A 26272-nucleotide genomic window follows, 5' to 3' on the forward strand; every position below is an offset into this window, starting at 1 on the left:
TGTAAAACGGGGTAATAGTGATGATATTTAATAGGCCTAATAAGTTATTTAATTTTGGAGATGCAAAAAGTACAGACATATTTCACAAATGCGTTGTGATTAAATTAGTGTGTTATGTTAGTATCATTCCCAACCAATCTATTCCCTACAAAATTATAGAAATAAATTGGAGCTCTTTTGCCAACTTAAGAGTGTTCTGGGCCTTAGTCTTGGCTTTTCAAACAACAAAAATGGCTTATTATCCTTTCACTATGAATTAGTGATTTATAATTGTCACTTATAACTACAACAGTTGATGCTATTGCATGTAACAAAACTGAGAATCATAAACTTTTGAGGCAAAATCAATAGTAACACTTTCAAATAAGGTTCGTTGGTTAACATTAGATAACTACTTTAGTTAACATGAAGAATGAAGAATACGTCTACAGCATTAATCTTAATTTAAACATTTACTAATGCATCATTAAAATCGAAAGCTGTGCTTGTTAACATTACTAAATGCACTGTGAATTAACGAGCTAACAGTGAACAGCTGTATTTGAACAAAGATGAATAAATACTGTAATAAATGTATTGATCATTGTTCATTCAAGTTAATACATTCACTAATGGAACCTTATTATAAAGTGTTTGCAAATAAATAAATACTAATATGTGAGGGACTCCCATTTGTTACACAAATCTGCATAGCAACTCAAAATTATCCTTTAGAAATAGTGCATGTATAGACAAACTGTTTGATAAGTGCAGTGGTGGTTTTCGTTCCTATTTAGTTTTTTTTTTTTTAAGAAAAAAAATAAGATCATGTTGTAGGCCTAATGTTGAATTAATAGCAACGAGTGCAACAACTTATTGAAATACTGAGAATAACAAAGCGCAAACCACTGGTGAACGGATACAGATGTAGTATTTGTGTTTTCCACTAGGGCGCATGCGTGCAAAGCTTTACCCACTGAATTAAGAGTTGCACAGCATTAATAAGGTAAATAAAAGTCTGTACGTAATTCATCAAGTTCTTCTGCGTACTATATAAAGTAGACATACCCCATGGTAGGCTATATGAATATGGTATTCTACAGTATTGTAAACTATTGTATATCATATTATAATGGTATTATAATCTTAATACCATAACTACCACATTATAATCTGATACCATGGTGATAATACCACCGCTGCACTTTTTGAAAATGTTCCAACAGTGTCTGTTATGTTTAAACAAGAATTTAATACCAACTGACACAAAGAAACCAACAGTGAAACCAACAGTATCTTCAGTCTCATGATAGATGTTGGCATTTTAAAATCAGTATTTAAACAGATTCAGTATTTTGACTATTCTTACCTTAGCCATACTGTAAATCAGGAGGATCTTCATACACATTGCCTTCAGAGAAGCACACGTTGACGTTGTTGCTTTGTTTAGATGAACAGCAAATAATCTGACCTCTCGGAGATCAGTCACATGACTGTCATGAACTTTCAATTGTCTTTAATTACCAATGACATCAGCATCCACAGAAAACCTCTTTAAAAAAAAAGCAAATGCAACCAGTGTGCACACATTGGTTTTTACCTACCTTAATGGAAAGGAATATAATAATGCAGTCATTTAAAATTAGTCTGGCCTGACTTAATTAAATGATTTGGTGTTATACAGCTTGAATTTAAGCAGGCAAGTTTGGTGACACAAAGCACTCGCCCCGCAAAAGCTCCTTGCTATGTCCTAGCAAATCTGTTGAGAACAAAACATTTTGCATATCTGGCAGGACTAAATGTCAAATGGTGATAAGACACATTCATTTAACACTCCTCAGTGTCCCTAGTGGGTCTGTTATTGGCCACCCACTTTACTTTGATTTGTTTTTCATTTAGACTGCATGTAATGATTCAGAGTGAATTGTTTGCAAGTTCATTTGAAAATCCCATCCATCTGAACAGACCATAAATCCTAGGCTGAATCCAAAATCCTCCCCTACACCCTCAATTCACTATTCCCTTCATTAGGTCATTAATACAGTTCACTTGAAGGAGTAAATGAAAACGAGTGAGTCAGTTAGGACACTAAATGTGTCAGTTGACACTCAGCGGAGACCATGTTGAAGGAACTGCCATATCCTTCATATTGATATTAATTATATCATTACATTATTTCTTGTTTGACTATAAATCAAGTTATGGCAAGAGTGAAATGTGTAACCTTATGTGCTCTTATGAGATATTAAAGAATCCTGTTTGATGCTGTACTTCTACTCTCTAAAATGATGACTTCATAATGTGTGTGTGTGTGTGTGTGTGTGTGTGTGTGTGTGTGTGTGTGTGTGTGTGTGTGTGTGTGTGTGTGTGTGTGTGTGTGTGTGTGTGTGTGTGTGTGTGTGTAACGAACCATACTGATAAAATTCTAGCTGGGGCTAGATGGCCTTAAAGTTCTGATAAGTTCTCAGGGAGAAGCTCACAGACAGTCACAGGACAAACATTCAACTGGCGATGTCCAGCGTTTGTACAGACATATTGCATCTGACCTCTGATCACTTGTCATCAAAATAGTCGTCAGAAGATATGCTGCATCCATATGTGGAAACTGTCTAAGTTTATCTAGGTTTTGGAACCAATCAGAATTTTGCTGATCTACGCATTGACACAATTAGTATCTTCTGTCAAGAGTATAATTGTTGGTGATTTTGAGTTGTATGCAGAGCAGCCAACTCCATCAAGAGTGTTGAAGCTGACTTCTGCTGATGAAACTGCAAACAATTTTCTTCAGTAAATGTTATTATTAATTGATTGTATGTCTGACTCCTGGTCTTCATTTCAACACCTGGTCCTTGGTTTTTAACTGTACATTCCCCTACAATGTAAACTAGATGATCATCAGAGACAGATTTCCTGAGAAGACCATCGGCACAAGACCACGGGAACCAGACAAGTCTTCTGCAGACTATATAATTCACTGTGTTGCAGCCTGGAATTAAACCATACCATGCTGGCTTCGTATGTCCAGAGGAGAACTTGCCCCCTGACTGATCCTGGTTTCTCTTAGGTTTTTTCTCCATTACTGTCACCGATGGAATTCTGGTTTCTTGCCACTGTTGCATTTGGCTTACTTAGTTAGGGACACTTGACTGCACAGACACTACTAGAAAAGGGCTGAACTGGATGATGACCTGAATCATCAATGAACTGACTTTGGCTGGAAAAATGACTCTCTGTTATTGTCCTCTTGCATTATTGACCAATAATTTTCCTGTTTGACACTGTAATGCTGCTTTGACACAAACAGTTTTGTATAAAGCAGGGGTTTTCAAACTGGGCTCCATGACCCAAAGCCAGGGGTCCGGAAAATAATTTGCTATTCCATATTTAGGTCACGTTTTTTCATCTTTTGGAATGTGCTATTGTTTATATTCCAAGATGATTTATATAGTCTGATGTATTTAATGGTTCTAATTATTTAATCCCTGTCCAGCTGTTTCAGTTTAGTTCCCGTGGTTATTGTCTGTGTTATGTGTTGTTCTACACCGGTGTTCTCTGAAAAGTCTGTTTTGAAGTATGAATCAATGTTTACATTCATCATTCCTCTATAACCCAAGTTAACAGATAAGTAATGTGTAAAAGTAATGTGGGTGAACATAATTTTATTGGGTATCAAAGTTCTTTTTTACATTGCAGATGTTACCCATTTTATATGTACTGTTTCATAATAGAGCACAATATAGGCCGTATTTTCTGGAAAGTTGCAGCAGGTCAGGTCAGGAAAAAACACACCTAAGTTGCATTTTACTATTACTTTTTCAGAAATAATGTAAATATTGAATAATTTTGTAATACTTTTGTAAGATGCTCTGGGTCTCTGTGAACAGCGGTACTGTCTTCTTGCAGTGTTGTAGAGGAATGAGGAACGTAAACAATTATTCATACTTCAAAACAGACTTTCCTGAGAACACGGGTGTAGATCAACACATTACACAAGACAATAATGACAAAGGATACAATAGAACACACATAGTAAATGAGGAAACACTGCATGAAAGACATTTGTTGGAATTGATTCAAGTTAACGCACAATGGCAGGTGCACACTTTTAGAATTACTGAAAATCGAATTTTAGGTTGTGTTCTGTGTAAATGAAATAACATTTGTATGTAACGTTAAATGGTGTGTATAAAAGTAGAACATTTAATGGGATGCGTCCTTTGTATCACCTTTATTTAGCCTACACTCACCTAAAGGATTATTAGGAACACCTGTTCAATTTCTCATTAATGCAGTTATCTACTCAACCAATCACATGGCAGTTGCTTCAATACATTTCAGGGTGTGGTCCTGGTCAAGACAATCTCCTGAACTCCAAACTGAATGTCAGAATGGGAAAGAAAGGTGAATTAAGCAATTTTGAGCGTGGCATTGTTGTTGGTGCCAGACGGGCCAGTCTGAGTATTTCACGATCTGCTCAGTTACTGGGATTTTCACGCACAACCATTTCTAGGGTTTACAAAGAATGGTGTGAAAAGTATGCGGTAACATCCAGTATGCGGCAGTCCTGTGGGCGAAAATGCCTTGTTGATGCTAGAGGTCAGAGGAGAATGTGCCGACTGATTCAAGCTGATAGAAGAGCAACTTTGACTGAAATAACCACTCGTTACAACCGAGGTATGCAGCAAAGCATTTGTGAAGCCACAACACGCACAACCTTGAGGTGGATGGGCTACAACAGCAGAAGACCCCACCGGGTACCACTCATCTCCACTACAAATAGGAAAAAGAGGCTACAATTTGCATGAGCTCACCAAAATTGGACAGTTGAAGACTGGAAAAATGTTGCCTGGTCTGATGAGTCTTGATTTCTGTTGAGACATTCAGATGGTAGAGTCAGAATTTGGCGTAAACAGAATGTTACCACTGTACAGGCTGCTGGTGGTGGTGGTGTAATGGTGTGGCCCACTTTAGGCCCCTTAGTGCCAATTGGGCATCATTTAAATGCCACAGCCTACCTGAGCATTGTTTCTGACCATGTCCATCCCTTTATGACCACCATGTACCCATCCTCTGATGGCTACTTCCAGCAGGATAATGCACCATGTCATAAAGCTTGAATCATTTCAAATTGGTTTCTTGAACATGACAATGAGTTCACTGTACTAAAATGGCCCCCACAGTCACCAGATCTCAACCCAATGGAGCATCTTTGGGATGTGGTGGAACGGGAGCTTCGTGCCCTGGATGTGCATCCCACAAATCTCCATCAACTGCAAGATGCTTTCCTATCAATATGGGCCAACATTTCTAAAGAATGCTTTCAGCACCTTGTTGAATCAATGCCACGTAGAATTAAGGCAGTTCTGAAGGCGAAAGGGGGTTAAACTCAGTATTAGTATGGTGTTCCTAATAATCCTTTAGGTGAGTGTATATCCAGGGCTGGAAATGGGAGGGATGCTGGGGGATGGATTCTGGGGAGTGAATTTCAAGAGGGACGGCTTTTCATTTCCAACTGGATAAGTTTATTTGAAAATTAAGGTGATTTTTATAATTTATCATTTCAAAAGACTACAAAAGCGATCCCAGTTCTGCACATAAACCTAGCGCTATATAGACTAAAAATGTAGCGGGATATTTGTGTCTATGGTTCGCTGCGCAGTGCTGCCTTTTGTGATTGGCCATAATACCTGCAGACTGCAACCGATGAAAATGCTTCTCTATCTGTGCATGTGCTGCTCCTCACAGCACAGATCTTGAAAGCTGACTGCAGTTGTTGTCATTCATTATAACAAAAAAGTGTGGAGACGACGTAAATAATAGATTCAGTGCATAGGTGCCGATTTATGTTTTTCTCCGTGGGTGCTCAAGGGCGCACGCCATTAAAAAAATTAAAAAAAAAATAGACTAGGCTATTCAAAAAATATTGCATTTCAGAACCTTAGGCTAATGGACAGCGGCCGATACAAACAAACACAACAGCGTCACTTCTCAAAAATACAAACAGGATTGGAGATGAAAAGTTTAACTGACACGTAACCGCTAATGCGTTCAGCCTCTTGGGAAATTAATGTTTTGTAAATATTGATTAAAAAACTATTGCAAAAGGACAACGTTTTCATTAACCGATTGTTGCGACTAAAATAATGAGTTTCTGGGAATGTCTACCTCATTTATGTTTCGAGGTTTCTTTTGATAGTGGCATGGCTTTTCTTTGAGGTTTCGAATCCATTATTCATATAGGCTAAAAATATATTTTTTTATTTTATGTATTTAACAAAGAACTCGTATTCTGTCCAAAAGTAGGCTACTTTTGTGTCCATTAGTTTTTCCTCTTTTAAACCGTATATAGGCCTATACTTGAGCAGAAAAATGTTCCCATTTAAACCCTGTTACGAACTTTAAGGAGTCTAGGGAATGTACCGTAACATTTACATATTAACGTACTGCTGGGTATGAAATGAGGTGGAAGAACATGACAGACAAAACTTTGCAAGAGAAAGAGAAAGTGCCACAGTGTGGCAGACGCTTCATAGCGCCAACTGCAATGTTTAATTTTAAATAAATGTAGCCTACTGGCAGTCTGGCACTGGCACACGTGGGTGCTCATTTTCCGTGGGTGCTCGGTATTTTCCGTGGGTGCTCGAGCCCCGGAGCACCCACGGTATCGGCGCCTATGATTCAGTGTGCAATGTAGAGAGCCTTGTTAATTAAAACGGAAGTTTGTGATATGAACTAAGACGAGTGACAGAATTTTAATGATTATAAGAGAGAGTTTGCAAATGTGAAATTGAATTTATACTATACATTTCTATACATTTTTGATATAGTTCATTTTAAGTGACTTACATTTTAGGAACACTGTTGTCTGATTGTGCTCTATTACCTCAACTAAAATAATTCCAAACAAATCATAGCTGAGCCGCAGTGCATATCCAAGCAAACACAGCGCTATTTCATTTATGAATGAATCTGTGTTTCTGAACAAATCAACCGACACATAAAGGGAGTCACTTGGTTTATTCCTAAATGAATCAGCCATTTGAGTGAATCGCTTGAATGAATGATTCAGTGAAGTGACTTGCTGCCACCTACTGGTGGTTTCAGTTTCATTTTAAAGTATAAATTGAGTCATTTAAATTTTTATATATTTCTATATTCAAAATGGTATATTTAAATAATTAATTTTATAACATTGTTATTATGAAATGCATTAATGCCACCTCTGAGTCTTGTTAAAAAATGCGTAATGCCACATCTGTGCTCTTCTGTGTCATGCAAAGATGAATTGTTGATGGTGATTTAATTTGACTAGTAGATTAACTTATCCTTCATGATTGAAGATTAACTTATCCATCTTATTATTTTAATTGAATTTATTGTTTAATTAATTAATTAATTTAGACAAAAGTTTATTTATTTTTTAGCACAAACGATGGCATACAATAAAGTTAGAAGTAGGGCTGGGACAACGCGTCGAGGTCATCGATGACGTCGACGCAAAAAATACGTTGACGCAAAATATGCGCATCGATTCGTCGACCTGTTTTTATTCCTCTAAAAAACGTTTGCAAAACGTTTACCTTATGTGCGCTGAATATACGCGATGGCCGGATCAACATTCTGTCCAACGTTATATAACCAATCCAGGGGTTTTTCTGCATTGATCTTTTTTTTTGGCGGCTGTCAAAGCTTTATTTGATCGGTGAGTGATGTAGAATAGAATGACTGTGCTGCGCCTTACAGGGCGCGTACGAGAGAGAGCCCCGGCTGTGCGCGTGCACTCACAGTCTTCAAACAACACGAGCGCTTCTTGCTCTCTCTCTCCCTCGTGCATATTAATCAAAATCATTAAACACGATAGAAAAAGGGCGAAACACCCAAGTTTCACGCGCGCTCGCGCACTCACAGTCTTCAAACTACACGAGCGCTGTCTTGCTCTCTCTCTCTCTCTCTCTCTCCCTCGTGCATATTAACCAAAATCATTAGACACGATAGAAAAAGGGCGGAACGCCAAAGTTTCACGTGGAGCATTCGGAGATTTTTTTTTTCTACATGACAGGGTGCTGGCTCCCACTGTTAATTTTTATTTTTTATTTTTTGAAAAGCACTCTCTGTATTAGCTTAAAGCCCTAAAGTTTACATTGGTTACTGTATTCTTTCAATTGCTCTAAACAAGTATTTTGGGTGAACTTTTTTATTGAATGCTAGACATTAAGTTGTTGTTATTTTCACCTGAAAGAAGAACTTTTTTTCAGTAAGCTAGGCCCTATGTGTTCAGTAAGCTTGTTTCAGTAAGCTATGTGTTTTCAAGGCTTCAAGGTTTTATTGAATGCTATCTCTATACAAGTGCAAAGTAATGCATTCTTAGTCAGTCTTTTATTTTGTAATTTTAAGAGCAATAAACATATATTGCAATGTTAAGGAATTCATGTTTTTTTCATTCAGATATGTAAATCAACATGTATAAATTGTTAGTAGTCAATTAATGGGGAGATAATCGAAATCGAATCGGTCTGAAAAAATTAATCGTTAGATTAATCAATGCATTGAAAAAATAATCGCTAGATTAATCGTTTAAAAAATAATCGTTTATCCCAGCCCTAGTTAGAAGCATTACAATGTTTTTTTTATTTTTTTAAGGAGTCAAATATCGCCATATGTTTTTTTACAGTCTATGCTTATAATAGGTAGGTTAATATCTGTCATTCATTTGAAAAAGAATTTATGCGGCATTGATTATGTAATTTTACCTTTTAAAAACAAATTACAAATGTTTATGTTTAAGTATAAACTATTAAATATAATCTACAAATCATGCAATACTGTACAACTAAATACGTTTTTTTTGAGGGCTTAGCTAAACAGGCTAATTAGAGACAATTACTGATCATAAAAAATAGTTTTATTAAATCATTCTTTCATTTCACTAATAAATCCTTTTTTCTTTTTTTCTTTTTTTTTTTTTATTAAACACAAGTTATCATTAATGATGCTTACTTCATAACATGCAAATTCAAACACAATGTAGGCTTTCTTTAATTTGGCCAGAAATGCATGTGCCTGTTTCAATATCCAAGAAGTTTTAGAAAAAATATTAAATACGTTTAATGTTAAATATATTATAAAGAATTGTATGATCCGTGTAACCCTTCGCTGTTCTTTGTTCAATTTGCACCATTAAAATTAATCAGATAACAATTGGCTTCAAACTTGCATTTTATGTTTTTTTTTTTTTAATCCCTCACAAATGGATAATTTTCTCTCAGTTTAATTTTCGATTCTACAAGTTTTGGTTGTTGCATCCAAAATTTTTTTTTTAACTAACATAAAACATGACTCGATATTCTGATCTTCCGAATTGGTTTTGCGCTTGCGGTGGAGGAGGCGGGGTGACTGGATTATACAGCCAGCAGCGAACGGACCCAGTGCTGCCGCATTATGTGTAGAAATATGGTTCATTTAATCATACAATAATGTACTGGCTGTCAGAACTCATTAACTGTGACTGCACGTTAACAGACACAGATTGTGTTAAAGTTAAATTAAGGTTAGATTTTTCCTAGACATTGCCACTGTTCAAAGATATCCCTAACACAATTGGGTTTAACAATATGTAACCACTTTATATGAAAACAATAAACAGCCAGGGGCGTCGCACCATTTTCTGCAGTTTTCTTCAGTTTTTCTCGGAAGACGAGGAACTCGGAAGGTGAGGAAACTGGGTGACGGAAAGAAAGGACTCCATGCAGACAAAAAGAAAAGGACTGGTTAATATAGGGAGGGTAATGACTAACAAGTGAAGACACCTGAGTGCAATTAACAGGAGTGCAATTACTGTGATGAAGGGACAAGGCTATGTGGGAATTGTAGTGCCTATGGTGAGGTGCCTATGGGGAAGTGAGACCACTAGTGGAGACTCAGGGAAACAGAGACCAGACGGCGTGACACTTATGACATGTGAAATTTAGCTGAAACCTCCTTTACTTTATGTTTATTGCATAAATGGGACCAAGGACACCAAAAATATTCATAAGGGTAAATTTTTTTAAATTAAGATTTATACATAATCTGAAAGCTGAATGAATAAGCATTGCCTTGATATATATATATATATATATACAGCTATTTGAAAATCTGGAATCTGGGGGTGCAAAAAACAAACAAATATATATATATATATATATATATATATATATATATATATAGAGAGAGAGAGAGAGAGAGAGAGAGAGAGAGAGAGAGAGAGGGAGAGGGAGAGAGAGAGAGAGAGAAATTGCCTTTAAAGTTTTCCAAATTAAGTTCTTAGCAATGCATATTACTAATCAAACATTAAGTTTTAATATATTTACAGTAGGAAATTTAAAAGCTACTTAATATCCTAATTATTTTTGGCATAAAAGAAAAATCAAAGATTTTGACCCATGCAATGTATTTTTGGCTATTGCTACTAATATGCCCATTATGACTGGTTTTGTGGTCAAGGGTCACAAGTATGTTTAGAAAAAAAAGAGGGCTGTAGTACATTCCTACTGACCAGACTGTATTGGCATAATCTCACCGTAGTAAGTCTGTTGTAACTAGGAATGTACTACAAGCTTTGGAACATGAACAAACTCTTTCGGTAAATTGCATTTTTTTTTCTCTAAGAATATTGTGTGCTGTATGTACAGTAAAGGAGGTATTGGCGAAATCACACCTGTAGTAAGTTAGTCTTATATCTATAAACATACTACAAGTTCTGGAACATGCAAAAACCCTACTGGTAAATTATTGTAAAGTAAGAGAGATATCAGCAAAATCTCACATGTAGTAGGTTAGTCATGTAACTAGAGACATACTACCTTTGGAACATGATAAAACCCTAAAGGTAAATTATTTCTTCAAAAAAATGTTGTGTACTGTACACACAGTAAATGAGCTAATGGCAAAATCTAACCTGTAGTAAGTCTTGTGATTAAAAATTCACTACAACCTTTAGAACATTTAAAAAAAAACTTCTGGTGAATTACAGTAATGTAATTCTTTCATGAAAATATTTGTATACTGTACACACAGCATTGGTCTCAAAATCAATTCCTGGAGGGCCACAGCTCTGCACAGTTTAGCTCCAACCAGCTCCAAATCACACCTGCTTGGAAGTTTCTAGTGATCCTGAAGACCTTGATTAGCTGGATCAGGTGTGTTTGATTAGGGTTGGAACTAAACTGTACAGAGCTGTGGCCCTCCAGAAATTGAGTTTGAGAGCAATGACATTCTACAGTTAGTGGTATTGTCAGACAGTCCCTTGCGCATCAAGCGCTGCTATGTAGTGATTGGACGTTCGATTCTTTTCCGCAAACTGGTTCTTTCGGACGGTTCGATTCAATAAACCGGTTGAAAAAAACAGTTCAGCGGTTCTTTTACGCTCGACGTAATGACGTCATTGGTGATGACGTAATGGCGTCACGTCTATCAAACATTCAAATATATAAAGTCAGTAATCAATTTTAGTCAGTTAAAAACCTCATAATCATGAAACGTTTACAATTAAGTTTTGCAACAACGCACCCAAATACAGTAACAGCAATAATGTGCATACGAGGATTTAAGTCTTGAAGATATAAAGTAAATACATTAGGTGTCATCAGCACAGAAACCATGATCCACTTACTATACATAATCCATTGCGATGTATTTGTTATTAAATGAACTAACGTTTTGCCAGATTGCTCTTCATTCAAGCCCTCGGTTTTCAGTTCAGTGTACTGATGATCCGAAAACCGATGCAACTGGTTCTTGACTCGAGAACGAGAATCGTTCTAACCAGCACGTGCTGCAGTTCAGCTGCTCTACTCAAACAACTGTGGTAAGAATATTTCATCAAGCACGGTGAGTAATGGCTTCTCCTGCTATTGTTATTTGCACTGCTTGCCACATGTATAGTTTATCTATCTCGCAGAGAAATAGTTAGGCTGACAGAGAAGGTTTCAGAATTAGAGGCACGCATCCAAACTTTAATTGAGGACAGTAAGAATGTGAGGGCTCTAGATACGACTTTGGATGCGTCTAGCTCAGGGAGTCCTGTACATTGTTCAGTTCCGGTAACAGAGCCCCCGCAGCAGGGTAACAGGGTGACAGTGAGGCTGCATAGTCGCGGGTCAAAACACCACTCTTATGTTCCGATCAAAACATTAAACAGGTTCTCACCACTCAGTGATGCACCCACTGAGAAACCTGATGAAAGTGCTCTAGTTATTGACGATTCTATTGTATGGAACATGAATATAGAGACACCAGCCACCATAGTTCAATGTTAACCGGGAGCCAGAGTGCCTGATATCTTGGCAAATTTAAAAGTGCTGGCTAATGCTAAACGTAAATACAGTAAGATTGTTATTCACACTGGCTTATAATGTTCGACTTCGCCAGTCGGACATCACTAAAAATAACATTAAAGAGGTGTGTGAACTTGCAAGCACGATGTCAGACACTGTATTTTTCTCTGGTCCTCTCCCTGCTTACAGTGGTGATGAGATGCATAGCAGATCTGATGTCTAAGTGGTGCCCGCAGAATAACATAAATTTTGTAGACAATTGGACAAGCTTTTGGGGCAGACCTGACCTGTTGAAAAGAGATGGTCTTCATCCCTCATGGGGTGGTGCCACTCTTCTCTCTCTATGGCACATAGTCGTAGAGTTTGTACTTGACTAACTGGGGCCCAGGTCTTGAAGCAGACAGAATGGCTAAACCAACCATCTGCTAGCCGCCTCATTCATAGAAGTCAGTTAATTCTCAGCACATAGAGACTCTTTCACCTAGATATCACACTATAAAGACTGTGTCTGTTCCCCAAACTAAAAAAATACAAAAAACATGCAAACCAATTTTTAGAGTAACAATTGAATTGTGGTTAAACAAAAAAAACAGATGTAGTATGGATAAACAAATGATAAAGCTTGGTTTATTGAATATCAGGTCCCTTTCTACAAAAGCTGGGTAAAGGGGGAGGTGTTGCTTCAATTTATTACAATGTTTTCAGGATTTCTCAGAGGGCAGGCTTCAAGTATAACTCGTTTGAAGTAATGGTGCTTCATATAACATTATTCAGAGAAACAAATGTTAATGATAAATCCCCTGTTATGTTTGTACTGTCTTTGGCATTGTCGAAATCATACTCTAGATTTAATACTGTCACATGGAATTGATGTTGATGGTGTTGAAATTATGCAGCCAATTGATGATATTTCAGATCATTATTTAGTTTTGTGCAAACTTCATATAGCTAAAACTGTAAATTTTATTTCTTGTTACAAGTATGGTACACAAATGACTGCTTTGTAAGTAATCTTCCTGATGTATCCGAATTCCTTTGCATATCCAAAACCTCTTGATGATGTAACAGAAACTATGGACTCTCTCTTTTCTAACATTTTAAATACAGTTGCTCCTTTATGCTTAAGGAAGGTTAAGGAAGACAGTCTGACACCATGGTATAATGAGCACACTCGCACCCTAAAGAGAGCAGCTAGTAAAATGGAGTGCAGCTGGAGGAAAACAAAACTAGAGGTATTTCATATTGCTTTGGTGGGAAAGTAACCTATCCAATAGAAAAGCATTAAAATCTGCTAGATCTGATTACTTTTCGTCTCTTTTAGAAGAAAACAAACATAACCCCAGGTATTTATTCAGTACAGTGGCTAAATTAATGAAAAATAAAGCATCAACAAGTGTCGACATTTCCCAACATTACAGCAGTAATGACTTTATGAACTACTTTACTTCTAAAATCGATACTATTAGAGATAAAATTGTAACCATGCAGCTGTCAGCTACAGTATCAGATCAGACTATAGATCCCCTGAGGAACAGTTCTACTTATTCTCTACTATAGGAGAGGAAGAATTGTATAAACTTGTTAAATCATCTAAACCAACAACATGTATGTTAGACCCTGTACCATCTAAGCTCGAGAGGTGCTTCCAGAAGTCATAGATCCTCTTCTGACTATTATTAATTCCTCATTGTCATTAGGATATATCCCCAAAACCTTCAAACTGGCTGTTATTAAGTCTCTCATCAAAACCACAACTTGACCCCAAAGAACTACCGTATTTTCCAGACTTTAAGTCACACTTTTTTTCATAGTTTGGCTGGTCCTGTGACTTATAGTCAGGTGCAACTTATTTATCAAAATTAATTTGACATGAACCAAGAGAAATGAACTAAGACAAATGAACCAAGAGAAAACATTACCGTCTACAGCCGCGAGAGGGTGCTCTATAGCGCCCTCTCGTGGGTGTAGACGGTAATGTTTTCTCTTGGTTCTTGGTTCTAAATAAATGCGACTTATAGTCCAGTGCGACTTATACATGTTTTTTCCCTTGTCATGACGTATTTTTAGACTGATGCGACATACTCAGGTGCGACTTATAGTCCGAAAAATACGGTAGTTAATTAAAGACCAATCTCAAATCTTCCTTTTCTGTCCAAAATACTAGAAAAGGTAGTATCCTCACAATTATATTCCTTCTTAGAGAAAAATGGTATCTGTGAGGATTTCCAGTCAGGATTTAGACCGTATCATAGTACTGAGACTGCTCTCCTTAGCGTTAGAAATGGCCTGCTCTTATCATCTAATCGTGGTTGTATCTCTCTATTAGTGCTATTGGATCTTAGTACTGCGTTCAACACTATTGACCACAACATTCTTTTGCATAGACTAGAAAACTTTGTTGGCATTAATGGAAGTGTATTAGCATGGTTTAAATCGTAGTAATATGACCTCCATCAATTAGTAGAAGTGAATGAAGAGGTATCATATCGATCACAAGTGCAGTATGGAATACCTCAAGGCTCAGTACTACGACTGTTACTCATCGTGCTTTACATTTTACCCTTGAGAGATATCATCAGGAAACACTGTGTTAGCTTTCAATATTATGCTAATGATACTCAGCTCTATATTTCTTCACAGCCCGGCGAAACATACAAATTCTAAAAACTAACGGAATGCATAGTCGATATAAAAAACGGGATGATGAGTAATTTCTTACTGCTAAATTCATAAAAATAAGAGGTGTTAATTATAACACCAAAAAACTCTGCATGTAATAACCTAGAACGCTGTCTAAGACTTGATGGCTGCTCTGTCAATTCTTCATCATAAGTTAGGAACCTAGGTGTGCTATTTAATAGCAATCTTTCCTTAGAAAGCCACATTTCTAGCATTTGTTAAACTGCATTTTTTCATCTGAAAAATATATCTAAATTACGGCCTATCCTCTCAATGTCAAATGCAGAAATGTTAATCCATGCATTTATGACCTCAAGGTTAGATTATTATAATGCTTTTTTGAGTGGTTGTTCTGCATGCTTAGTAAACAAATCCAGACACCAGATCCAGTCTGTATCCAGATCAGAGGGTCACTGCAGTCACCCGGATCCAGTACGTATCCAGACCAGATGGTGGATCAGCACCTAGAAAGGACCTCTACAGCCATGAAAGACAACGGAGACCAGGACACTCGATTTATAAATTGTGCGCACGATTTACTAATTCGTTCCCTCGATTTGCTAAATTGTGCGAACGCAATAGTAAATTGAGGGAATGCAATAGTAATCGTGTGCACGTTTTAGTAAATTGAGGGAACGAATTAGTAAATCTTGCACACAGTTCATTTATTTTTTTCTTGCATGTCATGTGCAGGGCTCCGTAGCTGATAGCTCATTTAATCACAGTCACACTATGTGTGTTGTTTTAATAAGGGAAATTTAAGGCATTGTGTCAGGAAAAAATAAATTGTGTAATAACAATTCCAATCTTTTGTTATTCCTGACCCTGTTTTGATGTAGGCCTAAAGTATAGGCTAAATGGAATCGAACACACCTAATAAATCTGTCTTTAAAGAAAGCGACAAAATCTTCCTTGTACAATTATTTTAATCTACCCACATCATACACGTCTTCACAATACAATCTATAATATTAATAAATTAGGCTAATGGACATGAAACTATTTCTGTCCAGAAGCAAGATAAATTGCAGAAAAATACAAATAAATAAATAATAATAATAATAAATTATGGCATCTTCAAAGGGATACTTTCAAAAAATGTACTCACCATCATACTGTCCCAGATGTATGATTATACTTTATCAGATGAACACAAATATTTTTTGAAAAATAATCGATTGCTGTGAGTCCATATAATGCAAATAGAAAATAGGGATATGGTGGTGAGGAAATATTTCGCCCGGTAGGCGAGCGTGATTTCACCAAGTAAAACATGTTCCTGGATCAACATCCGTGTTGATCCTATAACAACATTCCAATCAACCAATCAGGAAATATCTGTTTTAGGCTTAAAATTAGGGTTATGTGCTTCTACACCCTTGTTAGTCAGCTATAATTTCCCACTGATTTTAGGAATAAATTATGGGTAGGGTTAGATTTATGGGTAGGGATTAGGTTAAATCTATATTTTTTGGACAATAATGTTGATCCAGGATCATCAGAAGATTATGATCCAAGAAAATGTCTTACTTGGCAAAGCATATATAATTTATTAGTCTTATATGTTTCTGTGCACAAAAGCTGTTTCTATAAAGTGGGGCATATCCAACTTTGAAAGGACAGTCTAGCACTTCTGACTGACAGCCCGTAAGTAAGTTTTTTATATTTAAATAATTTTCCACTGATGATTAAAACGCAAGTTTTGAGCAGTGTAGAGTAGTGCTTGTTGTTTGTCGTTTCTCCAGTCACAAATGCAGACATTGTTTTAGGTTTACACGACGCAATACAAAACGTGTAAAAACAAAGTATAAGTCATTACAATCAGTAATTATGTCCCCACTGGATGCAACACATGCCTCGTTTGTAATGGGTTTTATTGGTTTTGTCTTGTTTAGTAATATCCAGATCGTAAACAAATCGTTTTATTCAACCGGATCTTCTTAGTGCACATGAATGTACAAATTACTCAAGTTATTAGATTTATATACATGCCTGACACTCCTTCTGATCCGAAATAAACCAATTAACCAATAATAGTACATTGATTCAACTGCGTAAAGAGAACCGATGATGGGATGTTCACGAGCAGAGCATCTGGACTGAGTCTCGTCCTGCTGGGAGACAGCATCACAATGTTAAGGGACTTAACATTTCTGTCACACGTTTGAGGCATTCGGCCAAACACAATGCACTGGATAGCTGGCCGATCAGAGCAAACTTAGCTTTTTTCAGAATGATGAGATTTCAGAAAGGCGGGACATAGAGAAGAAACAATATTGTAAATTTTGTGGAAAATAATGTGTTTTTTTTAACCTTAAACTACATAAACCCATTTCATTACGCCAAATATAAAAAATAATATTCTTTTTAGCAACGTCATATGACCCCTTTAAGAAGTGGTCTTTTGTTTTGTTTTTACACTTTGCTTGAAAACCAAAGATTTTATCCATTTCCTAGTGATTTTTGTTGCTCGCACTGAAGCACCTCTCAAGTTCTTCACACGATCAGTGAAATCTGAGTCCTGCTGTGGCTCTGCAGCGCGTGCTGTATTGAGCAGATCAAATGCTGCCAGTTTAGAATAGTAGCATCTAGGGCTGCACAATGTGTCGTTTAAGCATCGATATCGCGATGTACAAATCCACGATAGTCACATCGCAGGATGTGCGATGTAGGCTGTCGTAGCTGATCCGTTATTCATTAACTGTACGGGCCAGCTGCTCCATGGCCCTTGACTAATGTGATTTGCGGATTAATTGCACAGCTTAACCATCATAGAGTGAAAGTTTATCATTTGCATGTGTTTTTAAGTCCTGTCAGTTTAACAGGGCAGAGAGAGATAGAGCGCGCAAGAGAGAGCGCGAAAGAGAGCGTGCGCGTGCGAGAGAGAGAGAGAGCGAGAGTGCGAGAGAGCGCGAGAGAGAGAGCGAGCCCCTGCTGCACACTCACCGTCTTCAAACAACACAAGTGCTGTCTTGCTCTCTCTCCCTCGCGCATATTAATCAATTGACACGATGTCAATGTTTAAATCATTTAAAATGAGAATGTAAGTGTGCTCACCCCATTTTTGTTTGTAAGAAAAAAATAGTTTAGATTTCATATCAAAATATATTTCGCAGAAAAATAAAATATTGCAATGTAATTTTTCCCAATATCGTGCAGCCCTAGTAGCATCCATTGTCTAACTGAACTAAATGGTTTTTATTTCTATAAAAATGCAAATGACAGTGTGGGCGGTACCACAAGAAATGTAGCCTACATGTTAATGGCCAAACACCAGGTAACATCGACTAACACAGCAAGTCTAATGGAAAGTTTTGATTACTGATTCATCAACTGAGTTTGTTTGAACTAAGCATCATGTTAGTTTTTTGCATGATCTTTAGGAGGCCAACATTGAAGGACCTATCTACTTGCACTATACATTATTTTTCAATTTAAATTAATTTAAAGCATCTGTCACCTCTTTTTCGCTGTGAGCCATAGGTAGTATCATCTGCAGACTGTGCTTTGCTGCACAGGTGGACACGTATTAAAATAAAATGTTCAAGCTTTTACATCTACAAAGAGACAATCTCTAAGGTCTGTTGATGTGAACCATAATTGAAAAACCCTCTGGAGTCTCACAAATGGCTCACATCCTCTTCCCTTTCCTGCTGGTTTTGTGTTTTTCCAGAGTTTGACCTGTCTGTGTTGGAGAAGCTCCCAGACCGGCTGCCCTCTGCCCTCCTCTTTAATGAGTTCTCCACCTTTAAGTGAATCCCAGAGGAGCTGCACACCAGCGGAGGGATGGTGTTGACCAGTATCAGCTGCAGAGGCCTCCTCACCTCACGGTAGTGGCAACGCATGTACCGGGCGAAAGCGGCACGGTAAGTCTTATTGAAGAGCGTGTAGATGAAAGGGTTGACCGCCGATGACAGATAACCCACCCAAACAAACACATTCATCAGTCCCCCCAGCAAATCTTCATCACACGCTGAACCGCACACCACCGCCATTACGTTTGTCACAAAAAATGGACACCACATGATCACAAAGAGAAGGAAGACCACGCCAAGCACTTTAGATGCCTTCTGTTCGTTGCTGATGGACTGCATGGAGTGACGGCTAGATCCTCTGGAAGCACCATTGCGGCAGAGAGATGAACGTGAGAAGAGAGGCTCAGAAGAGAATGAGCCTCCTGGGACAAATCCAATATTGGATGACAAATTTGGGCGCACTATGAGTCGGTCCAGACACAAAGTCGCTTCACTTTGCAGAGCACTGATGGTGAGAATGTAGGTGATGATCATGATGATGAGCGGGATGAAGAACGCCACAAAGGAGCCAATCAGAATGAAATTGTTGTCCATCAGTTGGCAGCTTTCTTTCTGGAAGACTTTGGTGTGATCGTGCAGGCCGAGGACTGGGACAGGCATGGAGATAACTTGAGACAGATGGAGAAAAAATGAGAGTGAGAAGACAGCTTGGAGCTATGGTTTGGCATACCAGTGCTATCTCAGTTGTTAAGCATTACAGAATTTAGCTGGAAAGCAATTTCTGCCTGCCTTTCCTGCGAGCTAGAACTTACCCATAGAGATTGTCCAGGCTGCTATAATTTTGACACGAGCTCTTGTTAGAGAGTTCGAGCGGCTGTGGTGGATGGGGTTACGGATGGCAATATATCGGTCCAAAGAGATGGCGCATAGGTGCATGATGGAGGCAGTGGAGAAAAGAACATCCAGGTAGATCCAGATCGGACATAGGGCCCAATGAAGGGGCCAGGTGTAACCTAACACATCAGAGACACAAAAAGTGTCACATTCTGGACAAGCATGTATTTGTGTGTCTTCAGTTAAAGAAATAGACTGTATTAAATATTTATATAAATATATGTATACATTTAAAATGCAGTTCAATAATATTAAATATTTCCAGGGTCGTAGCATGAAGAATTCATGGAGCTAAGTGAAAAAATTTTCACACTGTCAAAACCAAAAGTAAAAAACTGTAATAGTTATAAAATAACATTACAGGTGTGGAAATAACATATTTCAGAGAGCAAAATATGATACCAGCTGTGGATTAGTTGTGGTCACTCAAGTGAGCTCTGCTTTGCATGTTTGATCTAAAAACAATGTGTTATGCTTTAGGCAGACTTTGTTTTGTCTAAGTTTTCATTGACAGTTCAGATCTCTAAATGACAAACTTCACCAACAAAAGAAGATGAAGAAAGAAGGAGAATAAATAATTCAGCTCTATTATCCTAAATCTGTCCGTACTTCATTTATTGAAAGCCAGCTGTCATAACACCAAAGCCACATACATCTGATAGAACCAGGAAGTGGCATGTTTTATTCTCCTTGGTCAAACTATTCAGGACATCAAATAGGCAGCATAACCGTTTTTGCTGCACAAACACACCAAAGTGCAGCATGGTTACTGCATAATTAATTCCTCATCAAAGCGCTGGAAGGAGTAGGAAGAGGGATTTCTCTCCCCATGCGTGAATACAAGCAGGCTAATTTAGGACATACCAGACGGCCCAAAACACACTCATTACACGCTGAGATAAATCACCTTCCAGCAAAATATATGGAGGCCTAATTATTGCTCTTAAGAGAAATGCATCATTTTCCAGAGATACAAATGTTACAACACAAGAAAGTTTGCAGTTTACACCTTTGAAAGAAAATCACTGGAGGCATCTGATGAGTGCTGATTCAGTAAATAGCTGAAATAAAACATCCTGTGCACAACCCCAGATATAATTTTTAAGGGAATGCTCTGGCTTCTAAACAATTTAAAGTCTATTAACAGCATCTGTGGCATATTGTTGACAACCAAAGACAATAACATAAGAATTATCTGTAGTTGTAAACAGCATGTCACAGACTCTGATTATGGCAGAACATAATCATGACTCGTCTTGTAAAAACAAAGAAAATTTGGATTTCAGATACTTAAATGGAAGTCAAAAGTTTAAGGCAGATTATCAATCAATCAATCAATGTGTACTATTTGAACTAAAGTTGTTGAAATCAGTTTTTTATGTATTTTTTTTTCTTTTTGATACCAAGGACCCCAAATACATTTTGTATAAAATATAAAAATGTAAAGGCAGTTGTATATATTTCAATATTTACACCATGAGAGAAAAACTGGGTGATATTACAAAGACAAAGTTTTGTTTCCAATTTTTTTTTTTAATTTGACAGTGCATCTTTTTCCTACTCACTATTATGATTTATTCATATAGTTATATGGCTATTATTTCTTTAGAATAGTCATGATTTATCTCAAAGCAAAATGTAAAAATATAAAATATGAAAAATATTATTAGATATACAGTGGCATGCAAAAGTTTGGGAACCCCTTGAAAAATCTCTGAAAATGTGAATAATTTTAACAAAATAGGAGAGATCATACAAAATGCATGTTATTTTTTATTCAGTACTGTGCTGAAAAACATATAATACATGAAATATGTTTATATTTAGTCCAAAAGACTAAAATTGCTTAAATTAAATTTATTAATTATTAATTATTAAAATAACCCTATTCAAACGTTTGGGAACCATTGGTTCTTAATACTGTGTATGGTTCCCTGGATGATCCATGACTGATTTTTGTTGTTGTTTTGTGATGGTTGTTCATGAGTCCCTTGTTGATTCTGAACAGTTTCCGTCTGGAGCATCAGTAAATGTTTGAACCTTTTTAATAGTTGTGTTTAAGTCCCTCAATTGTCCTCATTGTGAAAAGATGGATCTCAAAATCATACAGTCACTGCTGGAAAGGGTTCAAATACAATATCTTTTATGTAAAATATCTTACTCAGGACAGTACTAAATAAAAATAAAAAACATGCATTTAGTATAATCACTGTTATTTTGTTCAAATAATTCACATTTTCACAGATTCTGCAAGGGGTTCCCAAACTTTTGCATGCCACTGTAGATATTATAAATATAAAAATTCTATTGTGTTAAATATTTATTTACTTAAATATTATCTAATTTATTATTTAAAAAAAAAAAAAATTTAATTACTTTTATAAACATAAATGTTAATTAAAAAACAAACAAACAAAGGTTACACAGAACTTTGACATCCCTAAAAAAACAGTAACCCCCTCAGCACCACCTTGTGGCCCCCTGGCGGTCACAGGACCCCAGTTTCCTGTTGATGGTTCTCATTATAAACAGTCCTGGTATCCTTGTGCATATCACGTGTACTTTACATGTTTTACTGGCTTAAAATGGCATGATGAAATATGAAAGACTGCATGACTTTGCATAGCAAGGCTAATAATCAGTTTTATCACATTAGCATCTTCAATGTTCATGTCTTGAGGCCATAACTTATTTTAACAACTATTTTGGTGAAATGCCTTGCCCGATAGACTTCCATTGTGTATTACTGTAAATTTAATACATGTATGATGAATACACATGTAAACATGTAGAGAAACTCACCATAGAGGATCGTCACCATGGCTACTGGCATTACAAGGATACCCAGAAGCATGTCTGTAATGGCTAAAGACCTCAAGAAGTAATTAGTGGCATTCTGTAACTTCTTCTCCAAGCTCACCGCCATGATGACCAGGATGTTACCTGTCACCGTGATGATTATGACCAGAGAAATCAAAAGTGCCACCCAGTTCTTCTGGACATACTCAGAGGACAAATGGTCTGACCTGTTCCTGTCTTCACTACCATTGCAATCCATTGAGTTATTGAGAACTGCATTACCCAGAGACACCTTCTGCTCCATGAGCCAGTGTTTGGTACTTTTGTCTTTTGAAATCTTAGCTGGTATCCCGGAGAACCTGAGTTAAGCAGTCGGCCCATTCAGTGCCATTAATGGACTATTTTTTCAAGCGTGACATCGATTAATTTGTGGAACCCATAGTCCATATGAAGCATTGCACTCCAAGTCTGCGTAACCAAAAATGTTCCAGTTTGAGGGTGACAACATGTTCACAGTCACCTTCAAGAGCCTCCTGTTTTCCACAGCCCGGTTGATGGTTGTTGTACACGGATGTTTAGAGCTCCACAATCCAGATGGATTGTGATTCAGAATAGAGGAGGCAACTTTACAGCCGCATTTACAGTGTTAGAGAAAGAAAGAATGAGGGCACATGAGAGACTGGAACACACTGATGTTTCATCCTTGCATGCTTACAGCTGTCCTGGTTTAAACAAAACATGACATAAACACACAAAACAAGCAATCTTATGCATTGCATCATTCCCCTATGTAAGCAAATTGCATGCAGCCAAAATTTTCAGGCTGGTGGCTTCAGCCACGTAGGACATCAAACTCTGTTTATGTTGTGTTTATATACATTACCGCTTAATCTGGAAGAGTTTTCCTGTTTCCAGCCACCTCGAACACCAGAGCTGGAGAATGAGCCACTGATGATGCATGCCTCTCACATCAACCCAACATGTGGTCCTGTTCCATTCATCCTTTCTCTTCTCCTTTCAGTACTTCGGTCTCTTATCTCCCTCCCTCCCTCACTCCCTCCCTCTCTCTCTCTCTTAACAGATAGTTCTCTCCAGCTGTAACTGTAGCTGCTTGACTGCTTGAGCTCCCATCAGAAAGTCTTGCCTCTGAGTGGTACCTTTGGTGCTTTTCAGCTGCAACAAAGACATATGAACACACATTTATACAGATATTCAAATAAGTACTTCAGGCTGGAAACTGAAGGGGGATCTGAAGGAATGTCCCATTTTACCTTGTAAACTTGTACTGTAAATCCAGGAAAAACAGCAAATATTACAAATATAAAGCCTCATTTAGAATAAATCAGGTGATTACGGTGGTCCAAACTAGGTGGTGTTCTCCACAGGTTGCTAGTTAAACAACAGATGCAACAGATTTTAATGTGGATGGCATTTAGACCATCAGTTATCATTTATATCTGTATATATTATGTATAATGTACCCTCATGTTGTTCTAAATCTGTGTGCATTTCTGTAACAAAAAAAAAAAACAAGACAAAAAGGGTCTCTGGTTTTTGAAAGTCAATGGGGCCAATGTTGTTTGAATCCCAGCATTCTTCAAAAAATCTGTTATATTTTAGATGTTATAAGAATGGCCAGTGTCTTTTAGTAGGTTCTAAAAAGCAGGACTTTTATAGTTTTATTTGCTGCCTTTCAAATCACACAGATTTGGGACCATGCATTTACAGTGAAAACAGGAGACTTATTACATAATCATTAATTAAGCAAATATTTATCAAAAGAACATGATGTATGTCATCCTGTGAAAGGTGTTCCACTGATCCCCATACCTCCTGCAGGATACAACCTGAAATAATCCTGGTAAATTGATAAATTTCCACAGAAGACCTCTGCCATCACATGATATTAATAATGCATTATTAATACACATCATGAATTAATATTTAATTTTTTCCAAGAATACATCCTCACTTTTATTAAAAATGGGGGGGAAATGATACCTCTTCCTCCAGGCAAAATTGGGAGAGATGGATAGAGGTAAAAAATGGAGAGGGGGTAGAAATAGATACAGAAAGGAAAGAAGAATAAAAAATAATGCAGGGCTGAGAAAAAGTAAAAGCTGGGCAAACACTGAGTGAGAAAAAAAAAAGACAAGGTGAGACAAAGCAGAAAATCCATACAACTTTGGTCCTGCTAATTCTCCAGGGTTTGCGATAAAAAAAAAGGCAAATTGAAGGACAGGCCAGAGGCGGTGGCAGGGAGGGCAAACAGATGTACAGTAGCAGAAGTGAAGTGATGAAACTGCAGAGGACAGAACAGGGGAAAAACTCCACCTTGTCTGTCTCCATCCATATAAATGACGGATCGCTCAGCCGGCAGACAGACTGATAGACCATTCTCTTTCACTCACTTCTCGGTAATGGAAGGAAGGAGTGTGTGTGAGCATAAGAAGAAGCTGGATCAAGAATGTGTGTGTGTGTGTGTGTGTGTGTGTGTGTGTGTGTGTGTGTGTGTGTGTGTGTGTGTGTGTGTGTGTGTGTGTGTGTGTGTGTGTGTGTGCGTCGAGAGGCCCCTGGCTGTCCTGTAATTGCTCACCTGGGAACAGTAGGAGACAAGGAGAGTGAGATGCAGTTCAGTTGTCAGACTCTGTTCTGCACACAATGCTGTGATTATGAACCTCATCAACGTTCCAAAACTCACCCGGCCTGGAGAATGATATGTTTAACTGCACTAAACCAAAGCTGTACTGTACTGTTTATTGCCCAAATGAAAAAGTAAAAAAATTCACACACACAGAAAAAGGATTTCATGCTGAATGTGATCCATTTGATGCAGATTCCTAGATGTACACAGCTGGTGCTTGTGGCAAATAAAGAACAAAGCACAAAACATCAGACAAAGGAGTGAGTTTAAAATGATCAGAGATTATCTGGTAACACTTTACGAAAAGGTGTATTAACACTACATGTTTTTTATGTATCATATTAATGTATCATCTTTATGTAACATGATACATCAGGCTTTTTTTGACTCATATGTTATGAATATGGAGAACATGGAGCTCAATGCCTCGTACACACCTCAGTTGTATTCATAGGCCCAAACTGAGCAAAAAATATGCCATTTTGTAGTAGTTGCTGATATTTATATGGTCAAAAAGTAGGATTCTTAGAAGGAGGGCTTAGAAATTTGCATATGAAATAAGATTATAACAACAATGCATAATGAACGGCTGTTTTTGTTTTCTTCTTTTTTTTTTTACTTATTGGTCATTAAAAAAGTAAAAGTTAATTAAATAAAAACAAAAACATGATGAAAGAACTAGAATGTCCTCTTTTTTTGAAAACCACAGTATGATCACAATATTATTTTACAGCAATGAAGACTGTGGCTTTGCATACACATATGCACATTCTACACGTGTAACAATATTAAGCACATTCTAATTGCAAACATTGCTATTACTCATGAATCTCTGCTGACTCCTTTACTTCCCACAAACCCAGTGTGATCTAACAAACACACATTTCTCAGCGATCCCACAGTCGACAGGCCTGCACCAGCTGGGGAGACTGTTGGCTTTCATTTAGCTGATAAATACTTCATGGCAACCAATTAGCACATCCCATGTGTATTCAGATACAAGCCCTTAATCACATTAAAATCTGTTTGAATTATATGAATGGCTTGCACAACTAAGGAAGATGTTTTATAGTACATGTTATGTAGGTAAGCCTCACAAGGGAATCACATATGCACACACACAAACACATAACAATTATGGTAATTGTCAAAACATTTATGCATTTAGCAGATGCTATGATCCAAAGCAACTTTTGAAATAACACAGT

General features: G+C 37.3%; 1 protein-coding gene across 1 annotated transcript; it reads right to left on the reverse strand.

Moving 5' to 3' along the window:
* Window positions 1–18442: 18442 nt before the first annotated feature.
* On the reverse strand, window positions 18443–23217 carry LOC132151364 (5-hydroxytryptamine receptor 2A-like). The gene is made up of 3 exons (XM_059559470.1): window positions 22424–23217; window positions 19540–19740; window positions 18443–19395 (listed from the first exon to the last, which is right to left on the reverse strand). The coding sequence occupies exons 1-3, from the start codon at window positions 22722–22724 to the stop codon at window positions 18593–18595; spliced, it is 1305 nt and encodes a 434-aa protein (XP_059415453.1). The 5' UTR covers window positions 22725–23217; the 3' UTR covers window positions 18443–18592.
* Window positions 23218–26272: the final 3055 nt, after the last annotated feature.

This window comes from Carassius carassius, chromosome 10 (genome assembly GCF_963082965.1).
Source record: "Carassius carassius chromosome 10, fCarCar2.1, whole genome shotgun sequence".
NCBI lineage: Eukaryota > Metazoa > Chordata > Actinopteri > Cypriniformes > Cyprinidae > Carassius > Carassius carassius.